The following is a 19,397-nucleotide window of genomic DNA, read 5'->3' as shown; positions in this document are numbered from 1 at the left end:
GTTGATTTTTCCAAACGCATTGTCTTCTTTTCGGATTCTGTATGTGTGTGAGTCTGTTGACAGGGGGTATGGTTATACACAGACTAGAAGCGAGCTAAGGGAAGACAAGTTAGAATTAATCCGTGTGAGAAGGAAGAGAGTGGGGAACTAAATAGGTATTAAAGGAGTCTGCTGAGTCTTCCGTGCCCTTTATTTAATTAAAATTTTTTAAATCAAGAAAAACGGGATGTTTTCCCGTGTGGTACACATGCACGCTATCTTCCAGGAGTCCCTCGTCTGCACCAGTGTGGTTCCTTGCTATGAACTACTGCAGTAGTTCAACGAGGCAAACAGATTAACTATCCCACTACACGTTCTAGTCTTGATAGCTTCCTAGGGGCGTCGGGGACCCTCAGCACTGAATCCTTCCTGAAAGCAAACATGGTCAAATCTGGCCTTAGCAGGAAGCACACACGGCCATGCCCTAAACTCCCACAGCCCCCACTGAGGAAGTGTGACTGGCAGTCATCCACGCCCGGGGCAGTCTACCGTGGGGAAACTCGGGGCACTGCCCAGAATGGCCCCCTCCCTTACCCACATCCATACGAAAGCAAGCCTGTCTAACTGCCTTCCAAATATTTGTGTAAGCATGCCTGCTTACAACCACCTAGGAAGGCAGAGTCAAGTACAAAGTGCAACACCATGTGTGTCTGTGACACTATTACATGATGGGATTCTTTTATTTCAACTAATTCAAGACTCAAGTCGCCTCCAGCTCAGAGGCCGCAGAATGTGACTGGATCCCCACGTCCTGTCTTGTCTTGTATTACACTCGGGTAGGAGAGCGCAGGGAGAGATGAGATGTCTGGTGACTTACAGGATCGTTCAAAGACCACGTCACCTAAAATACCATAGTTCCCTTCAGGCTTGGGAAGTAGATTTTGAGGGAGGGGGACAAAGGGAAATAATGGAACCTCAGAAATGCAAATAAATATTTCTTTAATTTAAGTAAAATAGGAAGAATGCCCAAAGTGATCAGGGTAGAATGAAGGGACCACAAATGAGCTCTTTTCTCTTTAATGTGGACGGTAAAGGTAAAACTTAGAGGAAAAAGACGGTTTCTCAATGTCATGCATTCAGCTTCCACTGAACCGTCAGCCTTTCCCAAGTGCCACACAAAGTCACATCTTTGAAGATTTGGATGTCCTATTGGCATTGCTAACATATGAACGTGACGACTTCCCTGTAGGTGTACGATGGAAGAGACAGTTCGTCACGTCTGCTGGGAGCCTTCACCAAGAACGAGCTCATGGGGCTGGTCCTCAATAGCACGTCTAACCACCTGTGGCTTGAGTTCAACACCAATGGGTCGGACACGGACCAGGGCTTCCAGCTCACCTATACGAGTAAGTAGCATAGGACAAAGCATTGCATTTCGTTTTATTTTCTCGGGATGCGTCTATGCCTTAGCGCTTTTTTTTTAAATATTGATTTTTTTTCCCCTCTTCTCTGGTCTCTCTACTGTGTTGTGGATTACTGTTTAATTCTTAATTGAGACATGTTTCCAGAAGTGATAGTTTGAGATTTATTGTCTTGGAAGTATTAATATTTTCATAAGATAATGGCTGTACCTGAAAAGAAAATGTCACGACATTTAAGAGCTCCTGGGCTTAAAAAAAATGCTGATTATGATGTAGTGCACAATGACAGAGAGTCGTATATGTGTATCTGAAAGATTTAGAGTGAATGTTTGATGTAATTAACAGGAATAGTCTTGGATCTCCTAACCTATGTCAATACTTCACTATTATATCTATCTATCAACATGATATATTAGCATCTATATATTATAGAACATAAACTGCATGTGTGTAACATATATAGTCACGGGTACGTATAAATACACATGTTCTATGTCATAATATGAAACAACCCTGTGTACCAAGCTTGCTCTTAGCACCACTGATGTCCTAAACATAAAAAATTCCAGTATTTGCCAAAGATAGCAGGTGCACAAACTGCTGGATCCAGGCTCTGGTCACAGGAGCCGACTGAAGCAATGTCCTGTAGTGCCCCCTTATTAATACACATCATTGTAGAAAAAAGGTGTCTGGAGATGAATGTGGAGAAGACAAAAAAGGTATAAAATAAAGGAGGGAAAGAGACTGTGCTTTCAAAAACAGAAAAGTGCAATATCATCTCTGTTATTTCCAACATTTTTAGTTCCAAACAAGCAAAGTAAAACATGCAGCTCTGTGGTGTGGATCACTAATTAAAATGAAGTGATCAATGAACTAAAATGCTTAAAAGGTAGAAGACAGTCCAATCCTGCATTCATCTGATGTTTAAACATACTGATAATGCCAGCACCATGACAAAAAACATAAAATTTTGGATTTTTTCAGCATGAAAGCGTATTAGTGATCATCGAGATTGATTTCTTTATTTGACAGATAAGCAAGCAGGAGGCTGGAAGTGATAGTAATTATCCAGACCCAGAGCTAATCCAGGTGGCTCAAAGGAAGATTAATCACCCCAAACCCCCTTGGTGGGAAAAATTACAGGGGACAGGCCCTAAGGCTTTAGATAAAAAAAGAAGTAGAGACCTGACATTGTGAGAAAACCTATTTTTCATGTTTGTGAAAATAACCGTTTACAAGATTCCATACACAGCAATATATGAATTATATGGTATGCAAAATAAATTAGTAGCAGTTGGCATTCTAAAATCACTTTATAATTAGAATTTTAGTTTTCAGAATTTCACTTTGAAACATGTTTCAAAGAGGTCTTGTAAAACAAATCCTTTTGCTCACTTTCAGGTAAGACATATACTGTTGTGATCTCCTTTTTCCTTTGGCTTTGAGTTCCCCGTCAGTACGTTCGTGGTCTCTGTTCTGTTACTCAGAGGTGTTAATCCCCACTTCGAAGCTATTAAACTCATTTTAGGGGCTTAGAGGAATATGTATACTTGAGAAGGAAACCAGTCTGGAAACTCTTTGGTAACTTTCTGGGTTTATTGGAACTGAGGAGGAGTTCCAGACACACTTGACTTGTTCCTGCGATTTTGCTGTTGCCTTAGCTTATCTGGAAAATTGTGCCTCAAATTACGGTTCATCCCCAGAGAGAAGAAAGCAGTGGCCTGTGTGTTTCCCTGTCACTGGGCACGTCCACATCCTCATCCCCAATACCAACCAAGGTCTGGATGTAACTAAGCTTGATGGGACTCTTCCTCAGCTCCTCACAGAAAACCTGTCATGCGAAGCTTCTGCTTTGTGTCCCATCTCGATCCTAGTCTTGGCTTCCCGTTTTCTCTCTGTTTCCAACTGGAGTAATTCTTCATTTACGAACTCTTGCCCCTATATTCTGTGGTTGTGCCAAAGATATCCAGAAGTAAGTTCATGCTTTCTGGAATTTCAGGCAAGGAGGGAGTTCCTTTACTGTTTCCAGAATTCTGACTTGCCTTTTATTTTCCCAAAAAGTAGTTAAGAAGGTCCATGGGTCCTACAAACGTGTGGCTGGGTTGCAATGAGAAGGGGGCCTCCTCTGTGTATGACGCCCACCTTCCCTTATCACAAGTGGTTGGTTCCATGTGCTATTCTCAGCTCCCCGCAACGTCACACGGCTGTTGAGAGCCCATGTTTCTCCCTGGTAGCTGGCATAGCTCCAGGACCGTTTGCTGCTTCCCTGTTTCTCTGGGTGACTTTAGGAAAGTTGGAATCTGTGGTCTGTGGTCTATTTATGGACACTTTCTAATTATATGGACTTTTTTCCTTTTCTTTACTTTCTTGTAATCATTTATTTATTTATTTATTTTTACCTAGCAGCACAAACTTCTGAGTTTTTCAGTAGACGAAATATTGGTGATAATCGGTATCTAGCTCTGAGCATAACTGATTTGACAGGAGTAATCATCTTTTCTGCGTGATTTCCCTCTGCCTCCACCTACAAAAACACAGATGCTTCCTGGGTGCAATTTTTTCTTGCAAGATTGTCCTAGATCTGTAACATACTGCCAGATGGGAAAATATATTTGTAATAGAGAATTGACAGTGCTGATGGCTGTGTAATCCTAATATTATTAACTTCCCATTGAATTCTTGGGTTTAAACACCAAGTAATTAAGTTTAAAAAATCCCAAGCTCCCACAATGTGATCGAATACCTGAATCAGATATTCATCCCTAAAAGACAGCTCGGAAATAATGAATGGTTATAAGATGTTTTGAGCCAATTATTAAAGCTTAAGATGAGGTAAAGGCAGTTTCAGTTGACTTCCAAAGACTTTTCTAATTGCCTCTTGCTAGTTAATTGCATCACTTAAGGAAACATTCATATTCAAATGTTTCAGTCCATAATTAATCTACACACATGAATGGATCAGAAAATGTCAACAGAAGGTAAATATATGCTTATCGAACATCCTAATGTTTTCGAAGTGTGCACACGTGATATTCATATCTCCTTTAGTATTTATGGCGTACTTTTGCATACCTTCTGATTTTACACCTTGGTAATTCTTGGTCCTGGTAAAGAGCTATTTTTCCTCTTCTTCACCAGTTAGAAACTGAGTCTCCAAATCTTTGTGTGGTTTGCTGAGGCTTTCGCATCTGGAAGAGCTATCGCTAGGACCCAAAATCAGGTCTTTTGACTGAAGCCCAGAACTTCAATTAAACTATGAATTAAGTAGATAAACTTAATTTTGCATATTTTAGATGATCCCTCCTTGTTGAGTAACACGTGTATTGCATGATATTTATATATGTGAGAGCACTGGCCAGGAGGAAAAGCCAGGCATCTTTGGGAGAACTTGGGATAAATACATTGTATCTTAGGTAGCTACTGGTTTCTGAGTAGTAGGTTACAGCAACACGCAACTGAAAAATATTTACCTCCATGACCAAACACTCCTTTTTATTACAGATTTGTTTGTTTTCATAACAGATCATAGTCTTCTGACTATAATTATGTCACATGGAGGCATAACCCATGAACTCTGAGATCAGGGACCACGGGTGTTCATACTTTATTGTCGTCTGCAGCTCACACAGATGTCTGATCTGTAAGACAAAAAGCTTCGATTGCATCATTGTTATTCCGGCTGTAATCCATGAAGCACTAAGATTCCACAGAACTGTCTCAGGGCAATAAGGTTTGCACCTTACCTAAACTTAAGCATTTTTGTTTTGCCTTCTCCTGGTGATTGAAAAACTCTTCAGATAACAGGAAAAGGTGGATTTAATGTTTTCTAATTATTTCAGCAACTTCTTTTACAGAAAAATAGTTCTGAATTTTTTTTAAATCCTATATTTGAATTCAGAATTCTTTAAAAAATATGTTGAATCTTTTTAGAGCTCCACAAGAATGTTCCCAGAACAGTCTCTCTTTGGAAACATTTTAGCACGCGACATATGGGAGGATTGTACGCTCTTCGTTATTCAAACAAACCCTCTGTGACAATTCCAAAAATGTTCTCTCTGTAGTGAAATAACCATAGTTCAGACAAACATGTCTGGGCCATCTGGGTGGACCCGTGTTCCAGTTAATCAATGACTCTGCCTTTGTATGGAACATTTACCCCGATGTTGGGACGGAGTAGGCAAAGCCAGCATTCCCGTTCACAGTAAAGGGCTTAGGATAATCACACGCAGGACTCATGATGCACCGGTCAATAGAACTGTGACTAAACAGTTGTATTCTCAACTAGAATGGGTCTTAGGTGTCGTCATAGGAGTCAACTCTTGGCCCTGATTCACATTGATATTTTGGACCCTAAATATATTGTTATAATTGGCTCCGCATACAGTTCATCTTTATATTAATTTGTTCTTTTTCCCCAAATAAACTATGATAATAGATTCATATTAATGATAATATGTGATTTTTATATTTTAAGCCACACACACAAATAGAATTTTCCAGAGAAACAAGAGATCGCTGAAGGCTGGAATAACAGTAGAAGCCTCCAGAATGTTCTTTCCTTACTGCTAGATGTCCTTTCTTCTTTCCTTAAGAGTAAGTTTAGATGCTGTTTCCCATATGAACGTTATCCTGCTGTCCAGCTTCCCGAAGAAGAATCACTTGCTCTTTCCTTTATGTCTTTAATCTTATACTTTGCACATCTTTTGCTTTCACACCAGTAAAATGTGAGGTTCTCCAGGAGAGGAACCTTACCACCATCAATGCTATGTCACGTCCGCAGCCACTTAATCAGTGAGGACCGCTGGCGCTGAGCTGGGTTGGTATGGGAGAGGGTGTGAGGAGATGACCGTGACCTCTGTGCTCCTGAGCTAGGGAACAAGAGAGTCGGAATAGAATGGAGGGTGTGTGACAAGGAGAAAAGTAGAACCGTGGTTGGCTGCAGGAATCTCATTATGGAAGTTTTTTAAAAACGAGGCAGAGGGTCCCTCAGCATCAAGGCACAGCCACGAATGGTATCTGAGGAATGAGGTTGCATGGGAGTCTGGGATGGCCGGACGGTGAGCTGACAGCGGCGTGGATTCCGGGTTTGGAGGTTTGCAGAGGCTGCAAATGGAGAGGTCGTGCTGTCAGCCAGCAGGTGTGGCTTGAGGAAGTGGAAATGCTATGTGCTGGCATTTCCAATGATGCATAATGGGGCAGAGCAGGGACATTTAGTGCTAGTTAGAAATGGAGTAGTTTGATGGAATATGATACGTATCTTTTAAAAAAACTATAAAGAAGAGATGGCTTGGATGGTGTGTGGTGATTGGTACTCATGGATAGACCTTAAAACTGGAAGCTTCGCAGTGACACCCACCCCCTGGCAGATGTATCTGGCCAAGAAGCCTAAGGAAGTCGATGCTACGGTCCAAGTCCTCTGGGGAACCTGATGCTGTGTTGGAGACATACTGATTCGTCTTGCCTTGACCTGCTTCATTTCCATTGTTACCAGGCAACATTCTTGTGATTCCTGGGGGGTCAGCATGACTCCCCAGTAGAAAGAGAGTGGCTTATCTGTGTTGACATACGGATTCTGGTGCGTGGACTGACTCCAGTCATTACTTGAAATCAGGCTATTGACGTTCTGGCATTACAGTGCAATCCTATTAGCCTTCTCATGGGAGGCATCTGTTTTGGGTGCGTGGACAAAACCAGCATCTGGTCGTGCAGAGTCATTGTTCTGAGAGGCAGCTGCCTCGTGTTCCTGGGCTACTTACCTTCCTGGCTATGACGAGCCTCATTTTATTGCTTCAGACTTTTACAGAAGCCAGAGAGTGGGGAACCCCCTTCAAAGATTGCTCTAAAGGGTCAAAGAGAAAGGAGCATGAGGAGAAGGGTGTGTGGGATCGATGAGGAAGCTCAGGTGGTCCAAGGGCCATTTCAAAGAGAGGGGGACAGTCGGGAAGTGAGCAGCCTGACCCACAGCACTGAGTACTAGTCCATGTGGCCCTCTTGTACCAATTACTTTTACAAAGGAAAAAAACAAACCAAGGCCTTACTCTGGAAGGTCCATGCCTTCCAACACATCCTATAGTCGTGCGTGGTGGCTCCAAGAATAACAGAGCACACAGCCTGGACTCCAGGGACAGGCCCAGCTCCTGCGTCCCTGTCACTTGCAGAAGATCAGTTTCCACTGGGCTGTAGTGGAGTCAGGGGCCTTTCCTTCCTTCCGCTCCTCCGGGATCCTCCTGCCCCAGGACCGGATCACTCAAGGCCAGCTAATTTCCATTGTTCACATTCCTAAAATCACTCCCCTATCCCCACCCTGAACTATCTGTTCAAATAGCACAGAGAGAAACCTCAAAGTCCCTCCACAACTGTTGTCTGCAGCAAAAGGTTGTGCCCCCAGTTGGCTGCCCATTTTTCTACCGAACGGCCCCTCCATCGGCGTCCTCCTTGATGGTGACCCTCTACGGGTTCTGTTTGCTGGAGCCATGAAGACGCGGGAACGTTGGGGTTGACAACTGAGTCTAACTGATGTCCTGTGTACCTTGCGGGTGGGAGAGCCAAGCCCAGCGCTGTGGGCTGCTGTAGCTGTCACGTTGGATTCACGCACTTATGGGATCAAAATGACGCCGACATTACACACACTGTTCCAAGTGAGTGCGCGGCTCGGGCTGGGGATGGGTTCTCAAGGCTGATGAGGAAATACTGAGCATCCTCACTGTCCTGCTTCCAAACAAGTCAGAAACACCGTGAGCAGGAAGTCTACTCAGACCCGTGAGTAGTCAGTCACCGACAGGAAACTGGACGGTAAGAGCAGCAGACATTGGAAACGGTCGTCCCGCGTCCCTGACATCACCGAGGGTAATGAGAGCTCATTCTCCGCCGGGTCCGTAGGTAGCCTGCGTCGCTGGGTGTAGCTTCCTGTGGGTGTCCCTCTTCCACTACTGTCTCCTCCTTTATACCAGGAACCTCCCTGCCTCTGTGGCTTCTCCCCAGATTTATTGGGACACAATTAACAGGTTTGTGAGCTTAGGTGAGGATCTGATACACACATACATCATGAAATACCATCACCAGAAGGTTAACACAACCATCACCTCGTGTGAGTCTTAATGTGTGCGGTGAGATCTGCCCTGGTTTTTGTTTTATTTTGTTTTTGTTTGTTTGTTTGTTTGTTTGTTTGTTTTCTTTTTTCCCCTCATTTCTGGTAGAGATTCTTCGGGTGCTTGGACCTCCCTGACTGAGTGAGATTCACGCACACAATTCTCTCCTTACAATGGGGTTTTAGAAATTCTATTTAAGCGAGAAGGCAGTTCTCAAGAGCAAGGTCTAGCATCTAATTTTATAAATAATAAGGAATTCACAAATGTCCCAAACATTGTTGGTTGTCATGTGTGTATGAGTTTAAGTGTTGCAACTTTAGAATAAAATTAGCTGTTATTCTTTGAAGAATAGGGTTCCTCACACCCTCAGTCTTTATGGTGTGCAACATCATCTAGAAAATCATGCCAAAGTGTTGGATGTTCTGTTCAATGAGTAGCTTGTAAAAGCATTTATAATTGTGCTGCAAACAAGGACATGCATGGAAGGGGGCCAAGAAAAGAACCAGCTCGCACATAAACCCACATGAATGCTGGCAGATTTTTATTTTATTTCAATGAAGATTAAAATTGTGGCAAACGCATTGTGTTGCTTTGATAGAGATCCTGGAGGACGGAGGGGCACTTTCTAAATACGAGTTCACAGAGCACAGATTTGTTCTCAGATAGCCATTAATTCAGCAGATAAAACTGCTGGAAAAATGTAATTAGCAGTGTTCATTTTCCCCACAGTTAACTAGTAGGAATCTTATAAAGGTGTTTCAAAATAATAGGCAGTCATTTTGTGTATGAGTTTTCTATTGCTGTGTAACAAATTACCAATAACTTTGGGGACCTAAAATACCTTTATGACTCACAGTTCCTGGGGGCGGGAAGTTGGGGCATGGCTCAGCGGAGCCTCTCAGGGTCTGATGGCAGTGATCAAGTTGGCCGGGGCCCCACTCCCACCCGAGGCCCCTGTCCCTCCTACAGGCCCTGTGGCTGCTGGCAGTCAAGAAGGAATTCTTGAGGTGTCTTCAGTGCAAAAAGGGTGGTTTTATTAAAGCACAAGGATAGGACCCTGGGGACAGACTACCCTGTCTCCATGCTACCCTGAGCTTGTGATGGTGACTGATTATACTGATTATACACTTTCAGGTAGGGGGTTAGTGAGAGCAAAAGTCTAATAGGAGTTTGGAAGCAAGGTTTCCAGGACTGGAGGGGCTAGCTAGCCCTTGTTGGAACAAGGTCATTTATGACTGTCTAGTGAAACATGAGACCGTTCAGATGTACATCATATGCTTGGGGGATGATTGCCAACACGTATCTTGAGGGGGGTAGAGATAATGGAAATTTCTAAAGGAATTTCTGTATGTCAGAGTAGCTTCATAGGGTCCTGAGGGTTGGGCTAGGATTGCCTCTGGCCCTTGGCAAAGTGTCAACATCAGGCAGCCGAGTCCCTAGAGGAAGGTCACTCCTCTATCGCAGGAACTTAGTAGGCAAGTCCTCCTCTCCCCAAGGCCGGCAGGAGAGCCCTCCCTTATGGAGACCCTGGCCTTCCATCTGAGTCAGGTGCACTCAGGAGATCTCCGTTTTGACTAATGCAGGCTCCCTGATTTGGGGCTGTGCGGTGGCTTAGAGCTTTCTCTTCCTCTGCCACAGATCCTGCCCACACTCCAGGAAGGGGAGAGCATCCTGTGGGGGTCATTGGGTCCCATTTGAGACTGTCCCTCACATTTTCCTATTGAGGAATGTTGCTTTTTAAATCCTTTTTCAGATCATTCCGTATTCAAAAATGTGTGTGTCTGTGTGTGTGCATGCGTGTGTGTGTGTGTAAACATACAGTATGATTGTTTACTTGTACTTTTAAATTTCAGGGATATGTTTGGGTTAATAGTGATAAATCTGTCTTTCAAACAAGACCATTGCAGAGTCACTTTCTGCATTGCCATAGTTTCGGCTTTTGTCTTTCAGGCCCCCACATCTCCAAAGCATGCACCTGTCCATGACTTTGGTCTATCTTTCATGAGAGCTAAGGTGACCCCATTAAGGGATTTGGGTCAAGGAGAATTTCTGTAAAAGACGAGGAGAAGATGTGTGGCCCAAAGAAGGGGCCAAGGCACAGAGAGAGCAATCTGGGGTCCAAACCACAAAACATACTTATTCTACAACTTGACTGAAAGAAAAAACACTTTGAAAGCACTAAATGTTTAAATCTGACATACTTGCATGTTTGTATTATTCCCAGAAAATGAGCAATACATCTCTACCTTCATTATTTCTGTGTTGGGTTCATTTTTCATTAGGGGATCACCATTGAAACAATGTTGCCGTGAATTCTTGTCAAGTGCAACACAGTGACTCTCGCTATGGGAGAAAAGAAAAGCCAATTTCTAATAAGCTTCAAACTGATATATTTTTAAAAACTGTATATTCAGTGAAAAATGTAATTCCCCACTCAATTTGTTTCACTATACAAAGGATAGTATTACAAGGAGGGAAAATTGTGACATCAGTGGTGTGACAAGCACAGAACTCTATGCTTATGTGATTGCCTTGTTGGAAACCTTTCCTATCAATATATCAAGACATATCCATGCATGTTTTTAGAAGCTTACACCTTCCAGTAAGTATTCTGAAGATTGCATTTTTACTCTGCTTCTACAAGAAAAGAAAACCTAGAGAAACATATCATATATGATACCTTCTTCAAAATAGAACAGATTTCAATGGAAATATCACAATGGCAAAAGGGGTCCATGTCATTCAGATACAGTAGAGAGGTAGGTGGCTAGCGAGTCCCGGAAAGAACTCTCTAGTACTCGTAGAACAAGATGGACATTTTATAAAGAGGAAAGGCATTCTGTCTCTGGGAATGTCCTCAGTCCCCAGTCCAACTAAAAATTCTTGTTTGTTTGCATCAGAAAGTTTTATTGTTGCATGTACGCTTTTAGATAATAATCAAGACAAATGTTTACTGTAAGAAATCATCAAGAGGATATTAGAGTCAAACATGATGGCCTCTCTAAGAAAGAGGCTTGGAATGACTCTTTGTCAAAGCCCAGGGCTCTGAAAGAGAAGCACCTCCCACCTTAGTCTGCCGCAAGGTGAGGCTGTCCTGAAACCAGACATAAATCTTCATCCATTTCTCAGACGTAGGAACGAGCAAAGTCTTCTTATGACCATTTTAAAAAAGGAAGTTGGCACAAAGTGATGCTTAATTGACTTACTCAATGTCAGACACAAATGAGAGGTAGATATGCCTGTGACATCCCTGTCCTTTGATGATTCCTTCTCCTTCTTCTTCTTCTTCTTTTTTAAGATTTTACTTATTTATTTGACAGAGAGAGAGATCACAAGCACAAGCAGGGGGAGCAGCAGAAGGAGAATCATGGTCCCTGCTGAGCAGGGGATCCTAGGACTCTGGGATCATGACCTGAGCCAAAGGCAGATGCTTAACCGAGTGACCCACCCAGGCGCCCCTGTCCCTTGACTTCTAATCCCATGTTTATCATCCCGCTTCCTTACTAACATGTATAGCATCACAAAGACTAAAATATAAATATTTTCTGCGTTTTTAAAAATTCCAGTGAAGGGGTGCCCGGGGAGCTCAGTTGGTTGCGCCACTGCCTTCGGCTCAGTTCGTGATCCCAGAGTCCGGGGATCGAGTAGCGCGTCGGGCTCCCAGTTCTGCAGGGGCGTCTGCTTCTCCCTCTGACCTTCTCTCCTCTCATCTCTCACTCTCTCAAAGAAATAAATGAAATCTTTAAAAAACAATTAAAAAAATTCCAGTGAAACCATGACATGCTTCACTTCTGCGGTAATGTGAGAATTGTGTAATTAGGAGCGGAGACCTACCTGGTGACCCACCTCATTGTTCCCAGATCCTACAGAAGATACCACGTGCACTTTGGTCCATGCTAGTGTCTACATGGCTGTATATGATTTTCCTGGAGGTTTAGTTTGGTGAATTTCTTTTGTTTGTTTTAGAATTAATTATTCCTTATATTTTGTGACAATTTGCTAGTTGACACACACTGTTATTTATTTTCATCTTTTGGCAAAGATGGATGTATTGCTGGTCACCGGTACCTTGAGAAAGACAAAGAAACCTGAGAAGGGTGACATAAATAATTTAATTATAAGGATTAAACTAAAAGCATATGACTTGAGAGGGCATTAAAGGGAGGCTGACAGATGATATCACCAAATGCTATCAAATCTCACATTTTATGAAAAGGGTGATGGCAGAATTTTTTTTTTCCCATTCTCCTTTAGTGGAAATAAAAAGTAATAATTATTATATTAGTCAAAGGCATAGATACATTGTTTTCACAAAAGGTCATTTGTGGGAAGATAAGAATCCCTGAGACTTACATGCCTTGTAAGAGAGGCAATGCTGGGTAATGAATCACAGGTCAGTTTATGTCTGATTTTATTTTTCTTGCATGTGTTATGGCATTTGTAATAATGCTATAAAAAGAAAAAGGCCATGAAATCTATTCAGACTCACAATTTTTACTTTTTTCTCCATGGTATGAATTTTGACAGAAGGACATTCGGAGGCTCTTTTGATGTCTACAAGAACATCAGATGAGTCTCTTTCTTTTCATTCTTTTAACTAAGTAAACATTTCAGAAAACAGTGATATGAGCATTAGCCCATCTGTTAAATTCCAACATGAAGCGATTAGACAAGGATGTGGGAAAAAAAAATGTGAAGTTTCAGTTCAAAATTGACAAAGGCTCCGGAATGATCCTCTGAACACCATTCAGTAGCAAATGCAAGCATGGACATATGTGATCCAGTGTTTTAACTTAATTGTGAAATTCGAGCTGAAGGAGTACAGCTGCCTGTGTCTCTGGGGACGGGCAGTAAGGGTCGTCACTGTGGCACCTGTCAGCTGTGATCAGTCATCGCAGCACACACTCTTCTTCTGTAAATAAATCATTGTTTTTGGACACCCATGGTTCTGACGCTGGAAGCAATCAGAAGATATTTTTACTGTTGAAAGGGATATGAAATTTTTCTTGTGATGATTTCAACAAAGTTTACCTTTGACTCCCTAAAACAACGGGGTAAGTGAAGGCTTGTATGTGGGGTATGAGAAAAGAGAAGCGGAAGGTGACCCAGTGCTGCTGGGCTCTGGACCTGTAATTTATTGACTTGGGAAGACAGGGATGGTAGATTTGAAGTGGAAGGGAAGTAGATGTCATTTTTCAGTAACAGGGTTTTGACACCCCTCGGTGCTTGGTGTTGGGTTTTTAATCTTGCTTCAGTATGTGGCATAGATTGAACAATGTGAATGAAATTAGAGTTTCCCCACTGGATGTTGCGTCATCTCATTCTGAGGTAATGCCAATAAGAAAAGGTGATGGAGGTAAAGATGTCAACAACAGATTTTTAAAAATCTCATCATTTATAGGACTCTGATGAGTAGGATTGTAAATGAGGTAAAAAGTATGGACTGTGGCTAAAGGCTGGATTCTGGCTGGTGAGGCAGGGGTCAATACTGTTAAGATCTACAATAAAAACGGGCACTTATTTGGAAACCCCAGGATTTTTTAAGGCACGTTTTTACCATGATGTTAATTAGAAACCTATTTCCTTTGCCAAACAGCAAGTAGATTGAACAGGGTTATTGCCTGCATGGTAGAGTATGGGTTTCAGGGTTAGGTGTTGGTAGGCTTGGTTGGGAGCTGATGGGTCCCCTGGCCCCATAGCTGTTGGCTCCAGTCATGAGGTCTGACTGTAAGACAACCACACCAGGAGTCAGGTGTCCAGAGGATTCCCTATAGCTTTGGTGAATTTATTGAAATCTGAGTCATTATCCATCTTGACAAGTGGAACATTACTTGAAGAGCCAAATCATAAAATTCCAGCGGTAGTGCATCTGCACATGGAATGGCTGTCTCTTCTGGAAACTTCTAAAGGTAGTTAGTGCATGTCGGTACAAATAAGATCTGTAAGAAGTGGGACTCTGGGAGAGTTACTCATCTGTCTTCCTGCACAATAGTTGAAGGAAATGCTGAAAAGTTGCTGGTTCTTGTATATTATTTATTTATTTATTTATGTGAATGTTTAAACATTTAACTGATTTTTTTTAATGTAAAAGACAAATTCCCAGACCTGAAGGAACAGATTGGTTCTAATACAAAATACAAATGAACACATCATTGATCAGGAAATGTAGGAAAATTTTCTGCTTCTACACAGAATCTGTTAATGCGGTTTTCAGACTATCAAAAATGCTTGAAATTTCTGTTGTCATCATCAAACTAAATTCACTGTGACCAAAATAAGAACATTTTATGTTCCTAATGCTAAAGGTTTCTGTATTGAATTTCATATAGTAATAATTTCATGGAAATCATTCTATGAAATACCCATTTCATTATATAGATATATTATTACACATATCCACAACAGTATGTGATGAGAACTGTTGGGATTATCTCTTTGGAAAGTCCATTTATGGAGGAATATGAAACTATAACCATCCAAAGTTGGTTAAATAATAGTGTAACCATTCTGAATTTTCACTAACTGGATATTTCTGACTAAACATTATTTTTAAATCTTCCAAAAATTTGGGAACATTAGAACATATGAAAACTTAAAAGTCATGTATTTACTTTCATGATTTTAAAATCTTCAGAAATTGGGGTGCCTGGGTGGCTCAGTGGGTTAAAGCCTCTGTCTTCGGCTCAGGTCATGATCTCAGGGTCCTGGGACCGAGCCCTGCATTGGGCTCTCTGCTGAGCAGGGAACCTGCTTCCTCCTCTCCCTCTCTCTGCCTGCTTCTCTGCCTGCTTGTGATCTCTGTCTGTCAAATACATAAATAAAATCTTTAAAAAAAATCTTCAGAAATCTTCCGAACCTTATTCATTTATTTAAATTAAAAGCACTTACTAACAAGTTGGCATTCGTATAAGCACCGATGAAACATAGTGGCATGAATACATTTCGGTATTTCTATTTTAACTGCCCAACTTCCTCAGATGATGAAACAAACAGTATTCAGTAGTTTAACCTTCTCCTCAAAGAAGCGCATTTTTAGTGGGGTGATATACTCTATCCATGGGAAAACATTGAAGAATAAAAAACACACAGCCACCAGCTGTCACTTATTTTGTGGTGGCACTCATGAGAACTTCAGGAAGGACAGAGGACACAGGAGGGAGAGCTAGGGATGCCAAAGCAGAAATGGGCTGAACTTGGTCTTAAAGGACAGGTGTGACCTGGAGGACATGAGTGATGCTGAGGCCCAGCTGGGCAGTGAGCCTGGATACCGGAGGCAAGAGTGGGTGACAGGATTGTGACAAGACTGTGACTGTGCTCTTCACCTGCATTTCAAGGATGATCCGGCCAGGAAATCTCCTAGTAGACCCTGGCAGCATCCTTGGTGGGAGTGAGGGAGGCGTGGACCAGCACGGAAAATCAGAAAGGAAGAGGGATGCTTGTGAGGGAGCAGGCTGGGGCGGCCACCAGCTCCTGGGCACATGGTTTTAGGAGCAACAGACAGAAGGGAGTCAGATCATCTCACGGTGTTGGGGGTGTGGGTGTCTTTGACTTGAGCTGGTGTTATGGAAGTGGTGCCCATCCAGGGAGAGAGCGAATTCATGGGCTTCATTGGGTTCACAGAATTGTTTGGCTCCCTATTTCATTTTGCTTGGCATTCGGGTTTTGCAACTAAACCGGGGCGATGTTTATCGGACGTGAGAATTCACACGCCGTGTGTCACAGCTCCCAGTGAGCAAGCGTATCTCAGTGCGGCAGGGTGAGATCGCACCCCGTGGCTCTTGAGTCCGTGATTCCCTCTACTCCTGTCTCCGAAGCCAGCTGGGTGAGGGCGGTGCCGCTTACAAGTCACAATTAGGCTGATGGGCGGCGACTGCTGTCACTCGTGCAGAAAGTCTGCAAGAACGAGAGGTGGAACGTGAGGAACGGTGCTCCTCCGTCCTGGCGCTCGGAGGCGCTGGCGGTGGTCCCGAGCTGGATGTCTCTTCTGGGGGATGATGGCCTCACAACCTTGCTTGAGGTGGTGCGTTCTGCCATCCGGTTTGACAATTACTTCGTATTTACCTGCTGTAGAATAATGCAAGTTACGACACCTGCGTAGTGACAGCAGCAATGAACCTGAGTATTATTGGTAACCCCTTATGTTTACACAGAGTTTACTTGGGAAGAGCTCAGTGTATTTTCTTTTACTTTTTCTTATAAAATCTCTGCAATATGGGGACAGGAAGAAAGAAGCATTCGTGTTCATCGTCAACGCTTGGAAATGGAAGGGGAACAGAGGAAGGAAAAGGGATTTGGAACTGCAGTTAGTCCAGACATCACTTCAAAATGTCCATTGTCCTTTATGTCCCTTCTCCAGTGAGTCCTCATGTCCTGGGGCCACTGGCCATCTCGTCAGCTATTCCCAGTGGGGGATCCTTTCGGTGGGGACCCTTCCACTGGGCAGTCATTCTGCTTCTTCTACTCAGGGTCTTCAGACATTGTCTGTGGGTGCCTCCGCCATCCTCACACACTGTTTTTCTCTTTGGCAAGAATGAGACACAGTGACCGAGGAGAGCCGAGAGCCGTGTTCCTGGAAATAGGACTCGAGTCACAGGCTGACCCCAGAGCAGTCCTTGGGGGGGAGTGTGGGGTTCGTGTGGTTGTGTGTGAATTTGACAGGTTTCTTGACCCGATGTGGAAAACTTTTCTAGGGAAAGGGGAAAGGTTAGATATTTTATGAGCAAAGAAGAATGAAATCCCCATGGGCCTTTCCAAAATGATTTTCATTTTGGAAATTTTCATTCTTTATCACATTTTTTTGGCCCAATCCAGAGACTCTCCCACGGCCAGTGAGAAGAGACAGTGCTGTCTCCTATCCAGTTCGTCAGGGTGTGTCTTGGATAGTCCCCTTTCCCGGAAAGGAGAGCAGAAGGAGCCAGGGTGGGCATAGCCACCACTGGGAGAAGCTGTCAGGGAGAGGGTAGGCAGGGGCCGTGCCAAAGGGAACTCTGCATCAGGAATCACCACTTAACCCTGTGTGTGCTCCTGACAGGAAACTGACCTGCATGGGTTTCGGCTGTGGCAAAACTCCGCAGTCTGCCTGACTCAGGGTCCTACAATTAACCGTTGTGTAGGGTTATTTTGTAGGATTATTTTCAGGATGAAAGTGGTAGCATGGGCAGATCTGCCTAATACACTGCATGGCCCAGTGTGTGCTCTGCTAATTAGTACTACTAACTAATTGGTAACTAACTAGTAACTAGCTTGATGTTAAGCTAGTAACTAACTAGCTTCATGTTCATCATTGCCTTTATGGAAGACACCTGTCTCTTTATTCAGTTCCTAAATAAGAAGAAGGTCCTGAGATCCGTGGCTGAAAACGATGAATTAGCCACAGTTTGTAGTTCTCTACTAAAGTAAAAAAAGAATTAAATGTGTTGATTAAATGTCAATTCCCATATAAAAAAAAATGCATGCAAATGTAAACATTGAGTTTTAGGCAATGGGGATTAAGATGATGTGCTGATAAGTATATACTACTAAAAAATGGTGGTTTTCAAAATAACTCAGTGATGTGTTCCTAATGTCACTTTTCCCATTTTTCTACCAATTTCATTTCATGGATCAAGATTTTCATAAATAATAAAGCAAAAAATGTGAAAATTTTCTACCATTAAAAAATGGAGAACACTAGGAGAAAGAAAGGAAAAGTGAACTGGGGGAAATCAGAGGGGGAGACGAACCATGAGAGACTGTGGACTCTGAGAAACAAACTGAGGGTTTTGGAGGGGAAGGGGTGGGGGGTTGGGTGAGCCTGGTGGTGGGTATTAAGGAGGGCACGGACTGCATGGAGCACTGGGTGTGATGTATAAACAATGAAGCTGGAACACTGAAAAAATAAAATAAAAAAATAATCATTGTACTGTTCAATTTTATAGGAATGCTCTAGTTTCTTAAAAGAAAACTTTGCTGCAAGTGTATCTTGGTCTTTAAAAATGTGTAATTATATAGCAGTGGATCAACGTGTATTTTAATTGTGGTATTTGTGATAAATATATTAGTAGATGTCATTGACTCGCCACTTTGTCTATTGGCTTTTATTGATGATTATTTTCACAAACTAACAGAATCTGTGTTCAATCTGGCTTTAGTTTCTTCCTTGTTTTGATATTAAATTAGTTAAGTAGAAATTTCTAGTTTCCAGTTCCTCTGAACCTCAAACGTGGACCTGAAGATTCTTCAAGCTTGCAAACTGTAGCTCAATTTTAAAGAAATCAACACAAATCAGATTCTTGGAATAGTCAAGGTATTTTAAGCAATTAGTGGGTGTCAGAGTTAAAAATAAAAACACGCTGAGTTTTATGTGTTTTATTTATTTATTTTGGACTTCTCCCACCCCAGAAAACAGTCTTTTCTAGAGAGAAGTTACTCCTTAAACTATTCTGCGTAGACGAAACACAAAAGCTATCACTCTATCTGGAAATAGAGTTGAAAAAGAATCAAATTACATCTTATGTAGTTAATGTGATATATTGTTGGCTGAAGTCACTTCATTGTATCTCTGGATATCGCTTTGTATCGATGTGTATGTGTACTTGTGTGTGTGTTTGTTTATTTGCAAACCTGGCGGGACCATCCAGCATCAAGCATGGCGTGTTCCTTGCGTCACCTACGTCCCCTTGGAAAGTCCAGGTGGCTCATTTAGAAGCAGCCATATGTCATACTGTGTGGCTGCCTATAAATGGGTTGCCCTGTACTAGCATCCTGTTTTCACAGAAATCCTGACGGAGGACGCGAGACCCGGCTCGGAGAACTCTTCCTGTGGCCCCCAGCATGCGCATCCCTGCTGTTCTTAAGCACGTGTTGATGTAATAGTGACACGTCCGGTTAGACTCGGAGCCCTAAAAGGCAAGGCTATGCCTGTGTATTG

At 42.6% G+C, this 19,397-nt stretch overlaps 1 protein-coding gene across 1 annotated transcript in view; it reads left to right on the top strand.

The window, feature by feature from the left end:
• The window catches only part of CSMD1 (CUB and Sushi multiple domains 1), a 1,958,110-nt gene that overhangs the window by 1,623,094 nt on the left and 315,619 nt on the right, over positions 1-19,397 (top strand). Inside the window, exon 23 of the mRNA XM_032869815.1 lies at positions 1,229-1,385. Coding sequence (XP_032725706.1) covers positions 1,229-1,385 — 157 coding nt within the window. The remainder of the gene's footprint in view (positions 1-1,228; positions 1,386-19,397) is intronic.

The sequence above is a fragment of the Lontra canadensis genome, unplaced genomic scaffold (assembly GCF_010015895.1).
Source record: "Lontra canadensis isolate GAN:19392208 unplaced genomic scaffold, GSC_riverotter_1.0 scaffold39, whole genome shotgun sequence".
NCBI classification, from domain to species: domain Eukaryota; kingdom Metazoa; phylum Chordata; class Mammalia; order Carnivora; family Mustelidae; genus Lontra; species Lontra canadensis.
Note: the sequence above shows the minus strand (reverse complement) of the source record. Positions and strands in the feature narration are given on the sequence as shown.